General features: G+C 44.1%; 1 protein-coding gene across 1 annotated transcript in view; it reads right to left on the bottom strand.

Annotated features, from left to right (window-relative positions):
• Window positions 1–17,642, bottom strand: part of LOC131898591 (polypeptide N-acetylgalactosaminyltransferase 17-like) — a 77,865-nt gene extending 60,223 nt beyond the window's left edge. The window contains exons 1-2 of the mRNA XM_059249779.1: window positions 17,615–17,642; window positions 17,162–17,345 (exon numbers count right to left, since the gene is read on the bottom strand). Coding sequence (XP_059105762.1) covers window positions 17,162–17,345; window positions 17,615–17,642 — 212 coding nt within the window. The remainder of the gene's footprint in view (window positions 1–17,161; window positions 17,346–17,614) is intronic.
• Window positions 17,643–18,347: the final 705 nt, after the last annotated feature.

Consider the following 18,347-nt stretch of genomic DNA (forward strand, 5'->3'; position numbering starts at 1 on the left):
GTCTGAGGGGAATTGGCTGAATTATTAATTGATGTAGGAAGAGCAGCCCATTGTGGGTGGCATCATTCCCTAGGTGAGAGATCCTGATGTACTATGAGTATAAGAGAGGAGAAAGCAAGCTGAGGAGAAGCAAGTTTGGGTTTTATTCCTTCCCTACTTTTGACAAGAGAAAGGTGATGCTTTATCTTAACCTAAATTCCCCACAATAGCTGTAATTGTGAGCTGAAATAAACCATTTCTTCCCTAATTGGGGTATTTTAACACAGTAGCTGAAATGAAGCTCGACCAAGCTATTCTGTTTAACCAGGGGTCAAGTGTACAGCAAAAGTGCTATCCCTGGAAACATATCACATTATATGATCATCACAACATCCACCACTGAAGAACTCCCCAAGGCATAATAACTTCAGTACATCTCCTTGACACAATTTTGCATTTATTTATTCTGCTGAATTACTTACACTCTTGGTAATGAGACGACGCTCGGAACAGTACGGGTTCAGTCACATCGCCTTCTTTCGCTTTCATCTGATTCGCTGCATAAGACTATTTTTATGCAGATGAGGTTAAGATGACATTAAACATTTTCTCCTGATTTTCCAAGAACAAATATGTTCTCTCCATATGCCCTGATCTTTTATTTCCCCCCTGTGTTCATCTTCAAAGCCCTGTTGGCTGATCAGGTTTTTTTTTTCTAAATTAACTAAAAGAACATGCCATCTGCAGTGTGAAGTGCTCGCTTCTCCATGTGTAGCACACACATGGTGCTCCCATGAACACATGAATTTAGTCCGTCTCTCCTCCTCTTCCAGAAGCCCAAGTTATTGTCCAGTCCAACACTGATGCAGATCTCATCTTCTTTTCAATACTCCATGGCTTTCTCTCTCACTTGTCACATTGAGGAATCTTCACTGTACTTGAATCACAAATAATGAAGGTCTCTATACATAAAATGCCTGTCATGCTTGCAGACACTGGGATCTATTGATTATTCTCTGAGTTGAGAAAAGTATTGACCCAGTTAGCTTTAATTGTCATTTTGACACAGCCTACAGTCATCTGAAAGGAACATCTAGATTGAGGAATTGCCTAGATTGGATCGGCCTGCGGCCATGTCTGTGGGATTTGTCTTGATTACTCACTAATACAGGAGGACCCAGCCCACTGTGGGCAGCATCATTCCCTGGACAGGTAGTCCTGGGCTGCATAAAAAAAAAAAAGCTAGCTAAGCCTGATCCTATCAGAGAGCCAGCAAGCAAGGTTCCTCCATGGTTTCTGACCTTCAAATTGGTCCTTTGAGTTCCTGTCAGGACTTCCTTTCATGATGGCCTATGAGCTGAAAGTGTAAGGCAAGTAGATTCCTTCTTTCACTGAGCTGCTTTTGATCATGGTGTTTGTTACAGCAACGGAAAGGAAAGGAGGACATACGTGTCTATGGAAGAGTACTTCTTTTAGGTAAGTACAGGGAGGTAAACACGTGAGCACTAGTTTAGGATGAAGTCCCTCGCACACGTTCGTGTACACACACACACACAGCATAACACTGCAATGAGAAGTGGTACACGAAGAACCACCCCCCAACTCACCAGTTATGGTTCCATTGCTGGAATCCCCATGAACAGAAAGCATTAGGATTTCCGAGTATGTAACGAACTGAGTGAACGCCCTCTCATAGTGACAAATCCATCTTTCGAGTGACTTTTCCTGAGCAGACTTGAACAAACCCCTACTGGTACGAGACAGGGCACCACCAATGACAGACCAAATTACCAATTCTACCCAAGTCTGACAACGAGTTGATTGGAGTTATATGAATGAGGAGTTATTTACAAAAGCGTACATAATCCAAAGGCATCTTTGTCACCGTAAAACCCACTCCAGGATGGGTGATGACTCACAAAAGCTGCATCCCTGGAGCTCCTGGCAAGTAGCTTGGCTGGTGGGAGTTTCTCCTGTCCCCCGCAGTCTTCAATGGATTCATAACCCTTGGGAGAAGGCTTGCCAAAGTTGTGAGATTCAGAAACTTCCTGAAACTAGTAAATTGTTGACTTCCTGGGTTTTAATGAGTCTCCTTCTAGGACATAATGTAAAATTGCTGCACAACAGCCTGCAATGTTGCCATCAAGTACTAAAGGTCCATAGACACAAGGATAACTGCTACTTTCAATTCCAGCATCAGTTTGAAGTCAGCTAATAAATAAATTGAGAACCCTACTTCCTACAGTAATGGCTACATGTTAGGTACATGAGGTTGGAACTCAGTGTTCCCAGAGACTATAAACAGCAGAGAGGCATGAAAGGTAACACTCAGCTCACTTTGCCTTTTGTATTCCTTCAGGATCCCAGCTTGTGGAGTGGTGTCACTCAACTTTAGGGTGGACCTTTCCTCTTCAGCTAAACCTTTCCAGAACCAGACACCCCAAAAGATATGTTTCCTTGGCTATTCTAAATCTGGTTGACAAAAAAGATTAACCATCACAGACCTCTTGGCTAAATAAACTCCACTGTAAAACATTTCCTAAACCTGGTATTACTGTTAATTTTTTTCTTCAGCTGAATAAAAAGTATCGCATCCTGTAAATAGTTTGAACTATCATACTTACATATAAGGGGTCATACTAGCTAACTCATCAGATTTCACATGCAGCCCCTTTGGTATTAGGATGCTGAGTTGGATGACTTTAAAGGGGATCAAAAGAAGAAAATTAAAGCAGTGGAATACACAGATGGGGGTGGCAGGGAAGAAGGAAAAAGAGAGAGAGAGACAGAGACAGAGACAAAGAGAGACACAAAGAGAGACACACAGAGAGACACACAGAGACAGAGACAGACAGACAGACAGAGATCAAGACAGAGGGAACAAGCTGGGTGATGGTGGTGCACACCTTTAATCCCAGGACTCGGGAGGCAGAGGCAGGCAGATCTCTGTGAGTTTGAGGCCAGCCTGGTCTACAGAGCGAGATCCAGGAAAGGCACAAAGCTACACAGAGAAACCCTGTCTTGAAAAACCAAAAAAAAAAAAAAAAAAGAGAGGGAACAGACAAACAGACTGAGACAGAGAAAGAGACAGACAGAGAGAAAGAAAGAGAGAGGGAGAAGGGGAGGAGTGAGATCCCGCAGAGGAATTCTCCTTTCCTCTAAGGTTCAGAATTTCTTGCCCACTTGGCAATGTGGGTAGAAGATTCCATTTTGCAGGCCTGGAAGGTTATCAATACCAGAGTGATCAGAAGGTTCCATTCTGCAGATGTGGGAGGTGAGGTTAGGCATGACTGGTTTTAGAGAGGCTATGTGATGGGAAGACAGCATTCACAAGCCTCGAACACAGTCTCACGCAACACACAGGTGGTTGTGGGCCAGGGCTCCACAGTACCTGTGTGACCTAAGTCAGGCTTCTGAACCTCTCCAAGCCCTCCCTCGCCTCATTTATAAAACAGAGATGGTAACAGCTACTTCAGAGAGTGGTTAAATTAAAATGAGATCAATAAAACATGCAGCACAGTGACAAAAACATAAAAGGCAGTCAATAAAAGGGAATAATTATCGTGCTCAGTGAATCAGACAGGCTCCTGAGCCTGGACCTATTTATTATTTCAACCAGCGAGTATTTATTGGACAGCTTCCCTCTGGGTGAGCGTCGGTGAACGAGAAAGTAGTACCTAGGATGTTTCACCTTCTGAAAGTCATTTTGAAGCCATGGGAAAACCAGGGACTAGGGGCATGGATCAGTGGTAAAGCACCTGCCTAGAATGCCCCAGTGAGCCATTGGGGGTGTGGCTCAGTGGTAGAGTACCTGCCTAGAATCCCTCAGTGAGGGGCTGGGGGTGTGGCTCAGTGGTAGAGCACATGCCTAGAATCTCCCAGTGAGGGGCTGGGGGTGTGGCTCAGTGGTAGAGTACCTGCCTAGAATCCCTCAGTGAGGGGCTGGGGGTGTGGCTCAGTGGTAGAGCACATGCCTAGAATCTCCCAGTGAGGGGCTGGGGGTGTGGCTCAGTGGTAGAGCACCTGCCTAGAATCCCCCAGTATTGCAAATAAAAAATAAAGATGCAAAGGGAAACTAACCAAGGTACATCAATCATCAGAGATATGATTCAGATAGAAAGGGCCTGGTCATGGGGTCAATAACCGTGCGTGCATGTCCTTTCATGGGAGGAATCTGGACAGTCCCATGCTATTGAAACCTACATAGGCCCAGAGACGCCACTGAAAATATCTGGTCAATAGAAGTTGTCAGCTTGGCAAGATCTAGAGTCACCATAGAAACAAGCCTTTGGACATGTCTATGAGCGGGTGTCTAGATTGAGTTAACTGACTTGGGAATATCCACTCTTCATGTATGGGGCACCATTCCATGAATTGGGATCCCAAGATGAATAAAAAGGAGATAGTGAACTGAGCACCTCTTTCTCTGCTTCCTGACTATGGATGTCATGTGATCAGCATGCATCTCTCCCTGCTTCCTGACTGTGGATGCCGTGTGATCACCCACCTCACATTCCTGTGGCCCAGCCTTCCCTGCCATGATATACTGACCCCTCAAGCTATGAGCCAGAACAAACCCTTCCCCCTTGATCTGCTTCTGTCAGGTATTTTATCACTGTAAGGTGACAAGCAACTAATCCATATCACCTGTGCTTGTATGACTCCATCCTCTGTGCTTGCTCCAAACCCCGACCTGCATGCACCCAAGTTCAGCACAATGACATTCCACAGACGCCTCACACACTCATGCACAAGACAGACATTGCTGGGATACGATTGGCTAGAATCTGCAGGTGGTGGCAGGAGGGGGAGGGGATAAAAGGAACGAGGACCCTTTCTTGGTGAAGCAAAATGAATTCCAAAGAACCCTGACATGTGGATTTATTAAGCAGGAGGCCAAAGGAGGAACCAGAGATAACAGCAGCAGGAATTGCTCATCAATAACACACGCTGTCTGAGCAGGGAGGCGTGGTATTAAAGTCTGCACAGAAGTCTCAGCAATAGCTTCAATAAGCAGACAGATTTCCCCGTACCAAGGTGGTCCCTGCCCCAGATTATAGGATAACCAAACACAGATAATCAACACAGCGCCACCTGAATGGTACGTCCGGACAAGAGATAGGATCCAGGAATAATAAAGCTTTGGCTGGATTCTGGAGCCATCAACCTCACTCACTCACACTGGCAAATGGTGAACGGAGCTGGACAGATGCACATCAGGTTGTCATCTCAAAGAAACTGTAACCACGGGAAACCAGAGACAAGCAGAGGTACCATCCTCTTCACAAAATATGAACCACGGGAGGATCCTTATTCCCAATTAATAAAACCACTTCCGCTGTACATCCCCAAGCTTGAACCATCACACTCGGGGATGATGATGGCTCAGTGTCGCAGTTCCTGCTTTTTAACATGGGAAACCCGTAATTTAAGCCTCAGTACCACAAATGCAAATTCATATTCCAAGCCAGAAACTTCTACATGGACCATTGCATCCAAATCCAGTTAGCTGCTACATTTGGTTGATTCTATGCAAGTCTTTCTTTCTCTTCTTCCTCATCCCTATTTTACAGTTCTGGGGATGGAACCCAGAGCTGTGCACATGCTATACAACTCTAAGACTAAGTCACACTCCTGGTCCCTCACTGGGGGATTCTAGGCAGGTGCTCTATGGCTGAGCTACACCCATCCCCTCACTAGTAGATACTAAGCAGGTGCTCTACTGCTGAGCCACACTCCCAATCCTGTTTTCCTTTCATTTTGATATAATGTTTTATTATTTTTCCATATGGCCTGTGACTCACTTTATAACCCTGGCTGGCCTTGTGCTTTCTATTCATTTGTTTCAGTCCCCAAGTGACTGGGATGGACAGGCCTGTGGCTGACTACCCAGCAAAATGTCAATACTATACATTGGAGAAAAGATGACCTCTTCAATAAGCATCACTGAGCACATGCAGAAGAATGAGGTTAGAGCACTCTCTCTTATTACATACAAAATATATCCACTGAAAATGGATCAAAGGCCTCAATGTAAAACATACATCTACATGGACCATTGCATCCAAATCCAGTTAGCGGCAGGAGGGGGCTGGAAAGATGGTTCTGTAGTCAAGAGCACTTGCTGCTCTTGCAGAGAACCAAGACATGCAATCAGCTGAGCTATCCATTGTCTGTTGTGAGCAGATAAAGACAATGTGGTATATCTACATGGTGGAGTATTATGCATCCAGAGAAAAAATCAAATTCTCTTAATGGTTGCAGTAGGCATGGAAGTGGAAAATAGCATGCCAGGAGAAATAAGCCAGATCCAGCAAGGCAAATACTGCACATTCTCAATTATACATGGATGTGGTCTCATCAAATAGAGAGTGAAAAAAAGGGGTTACCAGAGAGGCTGGGGGAAGCTGCTAAGGCTTGTGACCTGAGTTCGATCTCCAGGACCTACATGGAGATTGTGGAGCAAACTAGCACCCATAAGTTGTCCCCTGACTTCCACACATGTACCCGCAGCAGCCTACAGATCACTAGTTGTTAAGGACAAAGCTTCAAGGTCAGTACTGGCTTGATTTCTCCCTGTCCTATGACCAAAGTGTGTGTGTGGTGTCTTTCGCAATGGGGTCCTACCTGCCAAGAAGTTTGGGAAGACAAGTAGGAGCAATGCTTATATCCCGTTCTGTTTGGGTTATGTCTCTGGGGACACACACACTACCCCCTCCCCAAAACACACACTGATGAGGTTTTGTTGTCTTTGTTGTTTTGAGACCAGATCTCTTTATGTAGCCCTGCTATCTTCAAGCAAGGTGGAGACTGAGGATCAAGACTTGAGGTTGTCCTCTGACCATGCGCACATACACATACATATACACCCATGCATATACCTGTGTGTGCAAACACATGTATACACACACACACACACACACACACACACACACACACAGAGAGAGAGAGAGAGAGAGAGAGAGAGAGAGCGCTTTAAGGAATGCCACCAGAAGTGCTGGGGATGCAGTTCCTTGGCAGAACATTTGCCTGAACGTGTGAGGCCCTGGGTTCCATTCCCACCTTCACACAACACAGAATTGCTAGTATACTGCACACAGTGGCCAGAAGCAGTGGTTCATTACACTTCTCATGAAGAGCCATCAAAGCAGAGTCTGGGGACCCCATCGAGACACGAGCAACATTTAATGAGTCTGAAATTCCAGCTACCCTGATCTGATCATCACATATATATGCATCCAATTATCACCCCACACTCCATAAACACACACAATTATTGTGTTGGATACAGAATTAAATAAATAAGATACAACGGGAAAAACAATCAAGGTCATTTCTGCAGGGCTCTCCTGCTCTCAGGACCCCTCAGTCTCTTATCTTTCTCTTTCTGGACCTGGCCCAAAGCACTTTAAATAGCCCACATGCCTTCCTACCCTCTTTGATGTCCTACAAACCTAGCTATGGTTTGCTCCTCCCTGACACCCAGGGGACTTCAGTCATGCAACCATTTTTAATAATTTATTTGAAAACAACAACAACAACAACAAAAAGGAAACAGAAAATAAGAGACATGGACCAAGAGAATATGCATACAACCTGGAAAATAGACCACTCGTGTGAAAAAACATCAAATGCAATGCATTCGCCTCCTCCCAAGGAGAGAGAGGGGATTGCTTACAAAATTATTCTGAAAAGGCCATTTTGTAAAAAAGAAAAAAAAATAAAGATGTACAGATATTTGGAACAAAAGCTCTCAAACCTGTGCCATATTCTGCAATAAATTCTGTGTGAATGGAGGGTGAAATGTAAGACAATCAGAGAAGACAAAACCGGAATGGAATATTTATAAGTATTGGGGAGGATGCTATCTGCCTCAGCTTTAAAGCACTCGGGAAATGAAAACATGGAAAGATTGACAGTTCCAGATTCAGACGGATTTTAAAGTACCTGTCCAAGCCATAGAAAAGGATCCACAGAATTCAAATAAAGAGGAAAAAGCAAGTTTTTGGAATGAGATTTGACAAGCAAGGGGTTAATTGTGCAACTACCTAGGATATCATTCATATTTATTAGAAAAACAATTTTCTCAAGTGCGGTTAGAATTAAAACAACTGGAGTTCTGTTTAAAACTATAATGAAATCCATCTACTTTAATCCGCTCCCCAAACACAATCGTTGTGAGAGCTTTGAGGGGACTTAACACAGGATGACACCCACTGGGAGACCACTTCCTTACAAGAGAGAAGATGTTCTAACCCCAGGCAGCTCTCTTGCCTGGACTCCAGAGCTCATTTTTAGAGAAGCTTATTCCAGGGATAAGCCCCTTGCCACTCTTTGATGGGGGGGGGGGGGTACTAATTTGCAAACAACACAGGTTATTTTGGTCATTTTTTGTGTGGCACTCAGAATTTGCCAAGGGTGACTTATCTTGTATAACCCGTGGGCAATTCTCCAAACCACCCCAAATTCCATTTTCAGATTTATCTCACAAAGAGCATCCAAAAATAAACAAGAGAGCATGGGATAGCGCTGATCAGTAAAGCTGTTAAACTCCCTCACTGTATCTAATTTTCTTGCATATAATATTCATCTTTATTTCTATTGCAGTACTTTATTCATATGTGTGTATAAGTCAGGGGACAGCTTGCAAGAATTGGTTCTCTCCTTCTACTATGTGGGATGCAGGAGTAAAACTCGGGTCACTGGGTTTCGCAGCAAGTGACTTTGTCCCATGAGCCATCTTGCCAGCCCACATATTATGTTTATACAAATTGCACTTCCATTATAGTTTCACTGAAATTCTGTGGACTTATATTTTTGCCTTAATTGAACCTTTATTAAAATAGAGCATAAACTATTTCATATCCTTTCTTGTATTCCCTATTTTTATGAACAACAATGACTAAGGTGCCATTTCTTGGTGTTTGTTTGCTCTTGGTATTTATTTAAAAAAACAACAGGGAGCTGGAGAGATGGCTCAGAGGTTAAGAGCACTGGCTGCTGTTCCAGAGGTCCTGAGTTCAATTCCCAGCAACCACATGGTGGCTTATAAACATCTGTAATAAGAACTACATACATAATAATAAATATTATAAAAAAAAACAACTCTGTGTGTGCACACGTATGTGTAAAAGTGTGCATGGACAGATGGAGGCCGGGGATCCATGTTGGGCATCTTTTTCCTTGATTCTCTACCTTGCTTTTTTTTTTTTTTTTTTTTTTTCTGGTTTTTCGAGACAGGGTTTTTCTGTGTAGCTTTGCGCCTTTCCTGGGACTCACTTGGTAGCCCAGGCTGGCCTCGAAGTCACAGAGATCTGCCTGGCTCTGGTTCCCGAGTGCTGGGATTAGAGGTCGTGCGCCACCACCGCCTGGCCTCTACCTTGCCTTTTAAGACAACGTCTCTCACTGGATCCAGAATTCAGCAAATGTCCCTCTCAGCTGGTTCGTCAGCAAAATCCAGAGGGCCAGCCATCCGTTCCCACTCCCTCAACAGTATGGTTACAGATGTGTGCTACCACTTCCAGCTCTGGGTGTGTGCTGGGGATCTGAACTCAGGTCTTCTTGCTTACCAACTGAGCCATCACTCCAGCCCTGGTTTTACTTTGTTTCTTTGGTGTGCTGGCTAGTCTTATCTCAATCTGACACAAGCTAGAGCTATTTGGAAAAGAGGAAAACTTAATTGAGAAAATGCCCCCAGCAGATTGGCCTCTTGTTAAGTCTGTGATGCCTGTTCTTGATTGATGATTGATGTGGGAGGGCCCAGCTCACCGTGGGGTGGGGCCACCCCTGGTCTGGCCCTCAGTACTGTAAGAAAATAGGCTGAGCAAGCCATGTGAGCAAGCCAGTAAGCAGCATTCCTCCGTGGTTTCTTCTGTCATTGTTGGCTATGATATGTCTTGATAAGAGGTAATGCCATATGGAATAATAAGCAAGCTTGCCTTAATTTCCACCTTGGTTTCCCTCAGTGACAGATGATGATATGAGCTTGTAGGTCGAATAGACACTCTCACCCAAGTTGCTTTTGGTCAGAGTGGGTTTTTTTGACAGGCACAAACATGAAGTGGGGACACCCAGCAACATGTCTGTCACCCCGACCTCACTCTCTTTCTTTCTATTTCTAGCCCAAAGAGGTTAATTACTGCTGCCCAGTGGAATTTGACTTTTTGTTGGCTTGATGATCCGCAGGTAACCACAGCTGCAGTGAATTCATGTCCCGTAACAGCCAACTCCTGTCCACGTGACAGCGCTTTATAACAGTTCTCCCCAACCTCCAGCTCTTACATCCCTTGTACCCCCTTTTCCACCATGTTCCCTAAGCCTTGGATGAGGGGTGATACAGGTGGATAGACCTACATTTTTTTCCTCTCTCCAATTTTTCCAACTCCTTTTATCACTACTTATCCAAACGATTTCCTCAATGCTATTTTCCAACCCTTCACAGACTTGCCTATTTTTGCTCAATTTTAAACTTAGGGGATTTATTTTGATTATGGTTATTTCTGTAGCAGAAATGTTCTCATTTTGTAAACAAAGCATCCTGTGATCCCTGGAAGTCAATTATAGTTTTAAAGTCTAGAGTCTCTGCCTCCACAGAACGCCATTTGTTATTATTGTTAAGGTTTGTTTTTGTTTTTTTCTCTTCGTTGCTGTTGTTGTTTATGCTCATTTGTCGATAACAGACTCTTTGATAGGATGTCTGGAGCTTCTATCTCTCTTGTCTCAGAGTATGTGTGATTGGACTGGGGAGATGCTTTAGTCAGTGAAGTGCTTTTCTTGCAAGCTTGAGGACCTGAGTCTGACCCTAAGAACCCACACAGAAATCCAGGCATGGTGGTCACACCTGTAATCCAACACTGAGGAAATGGAGACAGGAGGATCCTTAGGGTTTGCCTGTTAGTCTAATACAGGAGAGCCATAGTCCCGGTAACAGACCCTGCCTCAAATAAACAAGTGGAAAACTCCTAAGCACCAAGACTGGTGATTGACCTGCACCCTCCACAAATACACACACACACACACACACACACACACACACACACACACACACACACACGTGCACATGTACACACATTGCAATTGAAAAATGAGTAGCATCACATAAAGACGGAGTTTAACAACAGGCATTCCACATGAACAGCCATCCTGAGTTGCCCCCACCCCCCGTCATCCATTGACCTCTTCTTTAAGCTGGATCAGTTTCTGCCAAGTGGATTCTGCAAACTTTTACACACAGCAGTGGGAGAGCCTAAAGAGGTCGCAAAGCTGAAAAGTCTCTCCATTGAGTATATTCTGACATAGGCTAACTCCATAAACTAGAGTTCAGAGGGTAAAGAACAGGGACAAGCTCTGACTATGCAGATGTGAAGGCAGGTGTCCTGGATAGCTTTAGCTGTCACCTTGACAGAGTTTAGAGTCATAGGAGAGGAAAGCCTCAGTTGAGAGATCACCCAGATCAGACTGGCCTGTGGACGTGTGTCTGTGGGGGGACTGTCTTAACTGTTCATTGACATAGGTAGGAGAGCACAGCCCACTGTGGGCAGCACCATTGCTAGATGGGTGGTCCTGGGTTGTATCTAAGTATGAACATGCCAATAAATGAGCATGTGAGGTTCCTTGTGGTTTCTGTTTCAAGCATTTCTGTTTTGAGCTCCTCCCTTGGATTTCTGCCCTGACTTCCCTGGATGATGAACTGTGACCTGGAAGTGTAAGATGAAATAAACCCTTTCCTCCCCCAGTTGATTTTGGTCAGAATGGCCCCTCACAGCAACAGAAAAGAAACTAGAACAACAGGAAATAGGGATATGACTACAATCCTCCCATTCTTACCCACATCCAGCCACAAGAAAAACCTGTCTTGTCCTGTAAAGGTCCTGAGTGGTAGTATATGGCTTTTCTTTCAGAAATCATGTGACCCACCCTGTCTTTATTTGGAAGCAGAGATAACACTTGGCCTGGTAGCTATAACAACAGCTTGAGCAAAAACACAGTGATAGATGATGGACAGCTAGGCCTGTGGTATTAGTAATGGAGTTAGCACTTCCTAAGAGAAGGAGGGAGTGGAGGCTCTTAGGACCATCACCAAGGATCCCAGCCACCACTCTTTTTGCCTCGCCACCAGCTGCAAAGGATCTTGGGAGATGTTAGACTACCTAGGGAATGGAAGACGAAGGCGAGTCTCCATGATGCAGCGTCCATGAGGTCGCCATCCATTATGGCGTGGGTTTTTGGTGGCACAGCTGCTCTTGGGTCATTTATGCCCCTGTAAGTGGCCTGTCACCTGTGCTATGAAAGCCACCAAAACTCATCTGTTGGCCACGCTGGACTTGGGTGGAATCATTCCTTTGGTCTGGTGTCAGAGCCCTACCTAGGATGAGGAGGCAATGTTCACGTCTCTCCTGGAAAGCTAGTGCCCCCGTAGTTCTCTGGGGTTCCGATCAGCTATCAACTTGGCAATGGACAATCACCTCTGGAGGAAACATGCTTTCATCAGGTTGGCCTATGTGTGAGTATCTTGATTGCTCATTGAGGTGGGAGGGCCCACCCTAAATGTAAGCGGCAGTATTTTAGGGGCTGAGCCCTGTGTGTATAAAAGTAACTGAGAGCCACCAGCAAGCAGATAAGTTAGAGTGTATTTTTTTTCTTTGTTCTTAGGTATGGATGTGACGTGACTAGATGCTTGAGTCCCTGCCTGAAATTCCCTGGAATGATGCGCTAGGCCTTGGAATTAGAAGCCAAAGAAATCCTTCTTCCTTAAATTCCTTTTTGTAAGGATATTTATCACAGCCATAGAAATAACGCTGAAAATGAATCTCTGCCCATTTCATGTGGGAGGGTAGGTCTCAGTTTCTCCAACTGGCTGCCAGCGACCACTTATCCATTCTCTTCCCATCTTCCAGTCCTGTAGGTGTTTGGATGACATCACAGACTCTCTTAGTTAGGGTTTCTATTGCTGTGAAGAGATGTCATGACCATGGCAACTCTTATAAAGTAAAACACTTAATTGAGGTGGCTCTCTTACAGTTTCAGAGGTTCAGTCCATTATCATCATGGCAGGGAGCATGGCAGTATGCTTGCAGACATAATGCTGGAGTTATAGCTCAGAGTCTTACATCTTGCAGGCAACAGGAAGTCGCTGAGACACTGGGTGGTCTCCTGGGCACAGAAAACCTCAAAGCCCACCCCCACAGTGACACACTTTCTCCAACAAGGCCATACTCACTTCAACAAAACCACACCTCCTAATAGTGCCACTCCCTGTGAGATTAGGGGGAGGCAATCACATTCAAACTATCACACCAACCATCTTGTTAGTTTTCCCTTTTCATGCTCTGTGCCTCTTTCCCATCATTTTAGCAGCTTCAGGAGGAACCAGAAGTAAAGGTAGGTTCACTCCACCAAGCTGTACCCCTTGGATATGCTGAGACTTTCTTCTGCAGAGAACCACACCCAAAGTTTGCTTGCTGTTCCCCTGGTCTGGTCCATTCATATCTGCCTCTGCTCTTCAGATGTTTGATCCCATGTATCCTTGGAGCTTTTCTTAGCTTTGGGATATTGCCTCAAGCAAGAGATGCTCAGACCCTCCCTTCATACCCTGTGTGCACAGCTGCCATGGCTACCGTAGACCACTGCTCTCCAGGAATGACATGGACATTGCTCCCTGCAAGAGACTGGTGTTAGATGGGATGGATGAAAGTTCCATCACGAGAGAGAGAGGCTCACAAGTCCCCACTCCTCCCCGAGGACTTATTGGCAGTTAATGGCTGCCGGGGAAGGGAGGCATTTTCTTTGGTAGTGTTGCCATTGGAGTTTACTCATGCTCCTGTAAGTAACCTCAAGTAAATTCATTGTGCACCAAGCATTAGGTGGAATCATTTTGATGCCCTGACATGGGGGTGCCTGGGATGGTTAATCTCAACTGCCATCTTGATGGGACTTCGAATGACTATAGAAAAACCAATCCTTGTGTTATCTGTTTTCTAGACATGGGTGGCAGCATCCCATGAAGTAGGTTTCCACACTGAATAAAATGAAGACAATGAAGTGAGTATCAATATTCATCTCTCTCCCTCTGTTTCCTGACTGTGGATGCCATGTGAGCAGCTGCCTCATGCTCCTGCCGCCAGGCCTTCCCCACCATGATGGACTGTACTTTCGAACTGTGAGCCAAAATGAATTCTTTCTTTCTTAAGTATCTTCTTATTAGACATTTTGTCACAGCAACGAGAAAAATCTCCTTATCTTGAAAGAATAGACATTTGTCAGTCTCATCAGGAACAGTTGCACAACAGGGTCTCACAGCACATAGGTCACCTTGCACTAAGGATGGGTCTCACATCATAGAGGTCACCTTGCACTGGAAGGATGTCTTTGCTTGCCTGGTTCCCTCCACAGACAAGAAATGAGTAGACCAGGACTATGTCCCTTGCAAGAATCCATCTCTATGGTGCAACCTATCACTTGGTGCATAATAGATGCTCATTGGCCTCTGTTCAGTGGAGCCATTTCTAATACACTGCATGTTGGGGGCCCTTCCAGGCTCATCAGAGAGCGAAAAACAGGGCTGTGTTTATTTGCCAACATGGAAATAAGAAAGGCTAATCAGAAAGCACCAGGAAGTGAAAACCGCCAGATGTTTTCTGAGAACACAAGTCCAGGAAGACAAAATAGCATGCAACGGGAGTGATGTATATTTTTCCTAGTGATTCAAAATGAATGTGCGCTTATTAGGCAGAGAGAGAGATTTAACGGGTTTCTCGGCTAATGCTGTAATTTTAAATCCATTTAAGATAATTTTCTTTATCTTGAATTTATTTTTCTCAGTAACCAGGATACTTAACTGATTTGCACAAAACCCATTTGAAAAAAAGAAATAATCTACTGCAAGCGAGGGCACATTCTAAATGGGAATAAAAAGGAGACACTGAAAATCTAAAGAAAATGGAGATTTGAGAAACCAGAGTGAGCTCTTACATAGTAAATAGGGACTTTCAAAGCTCCAGTTTGGATGGGGGAGGGGTGCCAAGCCCCACCCTTAGTGGAGGAGCTTTTGGAATTTGTTGGCTGCTAAGTGTGGGAAGGTCACTCTTCTTTGGGTACATGGACTGGTAGGTTACCTGTGCTCCAGTGGATGTCCCCACACCCACATGCTTATAAGTAGAAGATATAATGTTGGGGACATGTTGAGGGAGATATATGTTGAGTTTGGGAATAGTGGTAGATATGGCCATATTTCGTTGTCTACATGTATGAAGTTCTCAAGAGTAATAAAAGACCCAATAACAACAAAAAAGCAATTGCTAAAACTCTTTGAAAGATAATGCTACAATATCGGTCTAGAGAAGTGATTCTCAATCTGTGAGTCGTGACCCCTTTGGAGGTAGAATGACCCTTTCAAAGACCATCTGAAAACAGATATTTACATTATGATTCATAACAGTCGCAAAATTACAGTAATGAAGTAGCAACGAAAATAATTTTATGGTTGGGGGTCACCGCAACACAAGGAACTGTATTGAAGGGTCACAGCATTAGGAAGGCTAAGAACCACTGATCTAGAGCCTCCCTATGGATTCAAAGTTTGGAAGTAAGCACCAGATCAATACATAGACACAAATGAGAAAAGATTACACACAACAGTATTACACACAACAATAAAACATCAAAAATACTCTAAATTTCCAATTATGGACAAAATGACCATAACGTGTTATATCAAAAGCTTGTGAGGCTGAAGAGATGGCTTAGAGGATAAAAAGCTTGCTGTGAAACCATGAAGACCTGAGTTTGCCCCGTAGCTCCCATGAACATGCCAAGGTTGGCAGTATACCCTTGTAACCCCAGCTCTGGGAAGACAGAGGCAGGAGGATCTCACTGGCCAGTCAGCTAGCCCAAGTGAATCAGCGAGCTTCACATTCAGTAAGAGATTCTGCCTCAAAAACTAAGGTGGAGAGACATAGAAGATAGCTGACATCAATGTCTGTCCTCCACATCTGCATGCACACAGTTGCCTGTACACCCCCCTATACACACACGTGTACACACAGGAACACAAACATTTACACATGTGCTTGTGATAGGATGTCAAATAAAAAAAAAAACCTGATACATCAATTACTCATAATCTATAGAAAACAGACTCAATGGTAATATTTTAATGTGGTCATATATTGGTACATGATAGTCTATAGTACTATCAATATGCTAGGCACAGTGGCTCATGTCTGTAATCCCAACATCTGGGGAAGCAGGGAGCTAAGGCAGGAGGATTGATCATGAGTTTGAGGCCAACTTGGGCTGCATAATCAATTTGAGCTAGCTTGAGCTACATGCAATAAGACATTGTCTTCAAAACCAATAAATACATAAAATGAAGTTCAACATATAGATGATAGAATAGGTAGATGACAGATATAGATAGGTAGACAGACAGACAAATAGATAGATATATAGATAGATAGATAGATAGATAGACAGACAGACAGATAATGGAGAAATAAAAGATAATTAATAGATATTTAAACCAAAAATATCTAAATTAAAATAGATATTAAATTTAATTTAATATTAAATTAAAACAATTGCCATGTTTAAGTTAGGATACTATGGTGACATTTTAAATTTAAAAACTTTCATATTGAGAATCTTTATGTTTTTAAATTACTTTTTTTTTTCCCGGAGCTGAGGACCGAACCCAGGGCCTTGCGCTTGCTAGGCAAACGCTCTACCACTGAGCTAAATCCCCAACCCCTTAAATTACTTTTATAACAGTTGTACTTTCTGTTTTCTGAGATGGCATCATGTAGCCCAGGCTAATCTCAAACTAACTACTTAGCCCAGGTTGGCCTCCTACCTCAGTTCTGAGTTCCAGATAGTCCTGGCTCCACTTCTCCAACGCTGGAATTGGGGGTCAAGGGTGCGCCACCACCCTTGTGGAGTCTGAGATGGCACCTAGGGCTTCATTCTAGAACCCATGCTAGGCAAACACGATACCATTTGAACCACATCACCAGCCCTTAACTTTTTAAATTAGCTAATATTTCCTAAGCAACAGAAGTCCTTGATTGACTGATTATAGCAGAGACAGAGCAATAGAAGATCCCTCTGTGGTTACAAACAGATGAGAAAGTATCACAGAATAAGTCAAAGCTAGCCAGCTCCTTGCCAGGGCTCAGCTGTAACTTACTTAGTGGGCCGATAATCTGGAATAGACCGATCCAAGGAGATCTTTTCACTGAGGTAGGAATTGTAGCCATATTTCTCATGAGGTCCTTTGGCTTTTTCTTCTTCAGAGGGGGAAAGGGTGGCAGGAAGACCCCCTTTGCCCCGCCCACCATACCCTTCGATGAGTCCAAGGGACTTGGATAACCCTAAAAAGAAGAAAGAGAATGAGTTATTCTAAAACACCTCCCCTAGATACATCATGTGACCTCCGATAGAGCTTCAAATAAGATTTTAACACATCTTAGCACAGAAGAAACTATAACCTCAGTTTACACATTCTATATATGTGCTTGGAGAATATGTATCCAGAGGCAGGGTCTGATGTAGCCTGGGCTGGCTTTGAACTCACTATGTAGCTGAGGGTGACCTTGAACTCCTGATCTTCCTGCCTCCACATCCCATGTGCTGGTATTACAGGGCTGCATCTCAAGTATCCAGTTCATGTGGTAGTGGGGATATTTCTATGGAGAGAAAAGCCCAGGCTATGCTGGGCTCTGGGGTTCACATCTGAATATCTACTAAGAGCCTCACTCTTCTTTTGGAAACACATGGAAACAGAGGCTATCAAGACCTGGAGAAATACAAACCAAGAGGAACCCTAGAAATGGGATGAATGTGGGGCATCATCTGTGCCTATCGCCCCTTTTTCTTTGGGACCATCCCAGCCAGATTAGGTCTGCAGGAAGGGGAAGGTTCCAGGCACCTCATAGACCTAGTAAACATCAGGAACCACCAGGCTGCAGGTGGATGGGTGCATGGGGGTGGCTGGGTTGGGGAGTATTGCTGCAGTTGAACCAGGAAAGAACAGATTAATTTCACCATGAGCTAAAAGCACAAGCCAGGACTTGACGTGACTCTTCGCCTAATGGTTTTATTTAAGTTCCATCTCAATGGCAAAGGGAAACACAAAGTATCTGAGGATAAATCACAGAGAAGAGAAAAAAGCCCATAAGCATGATAACCAACAATATAAGCAGGAGCCCTCCATGGCAACCCTCTCTGAGCACTGCTGCCCTCAGGATATTGGTAGGTCCCTATCCATTGTCACAGTATTCCATAAAGACTTTGAGGAGGAAGTAGAAATGGCAGAAGTGTGAGAGGTCGAATTACTTAGCTAGGAAAATGTGTGCTTATGGCTCTCACTGATT

This window comes from Peromyscus eremicus, chromosome 23 (genome assembly GCF_949786415.1).
Source record: "Peromyscus eremicus chromosome 23, PerEre_H2_v1, whole genome shotgun sequence".
Lineage (NCBI taxonomy): Eukaryota > Metazoa > Chordata > Mammalia > Rodentia > Cricetidae > Peromyscus > Peromyscus eremicus.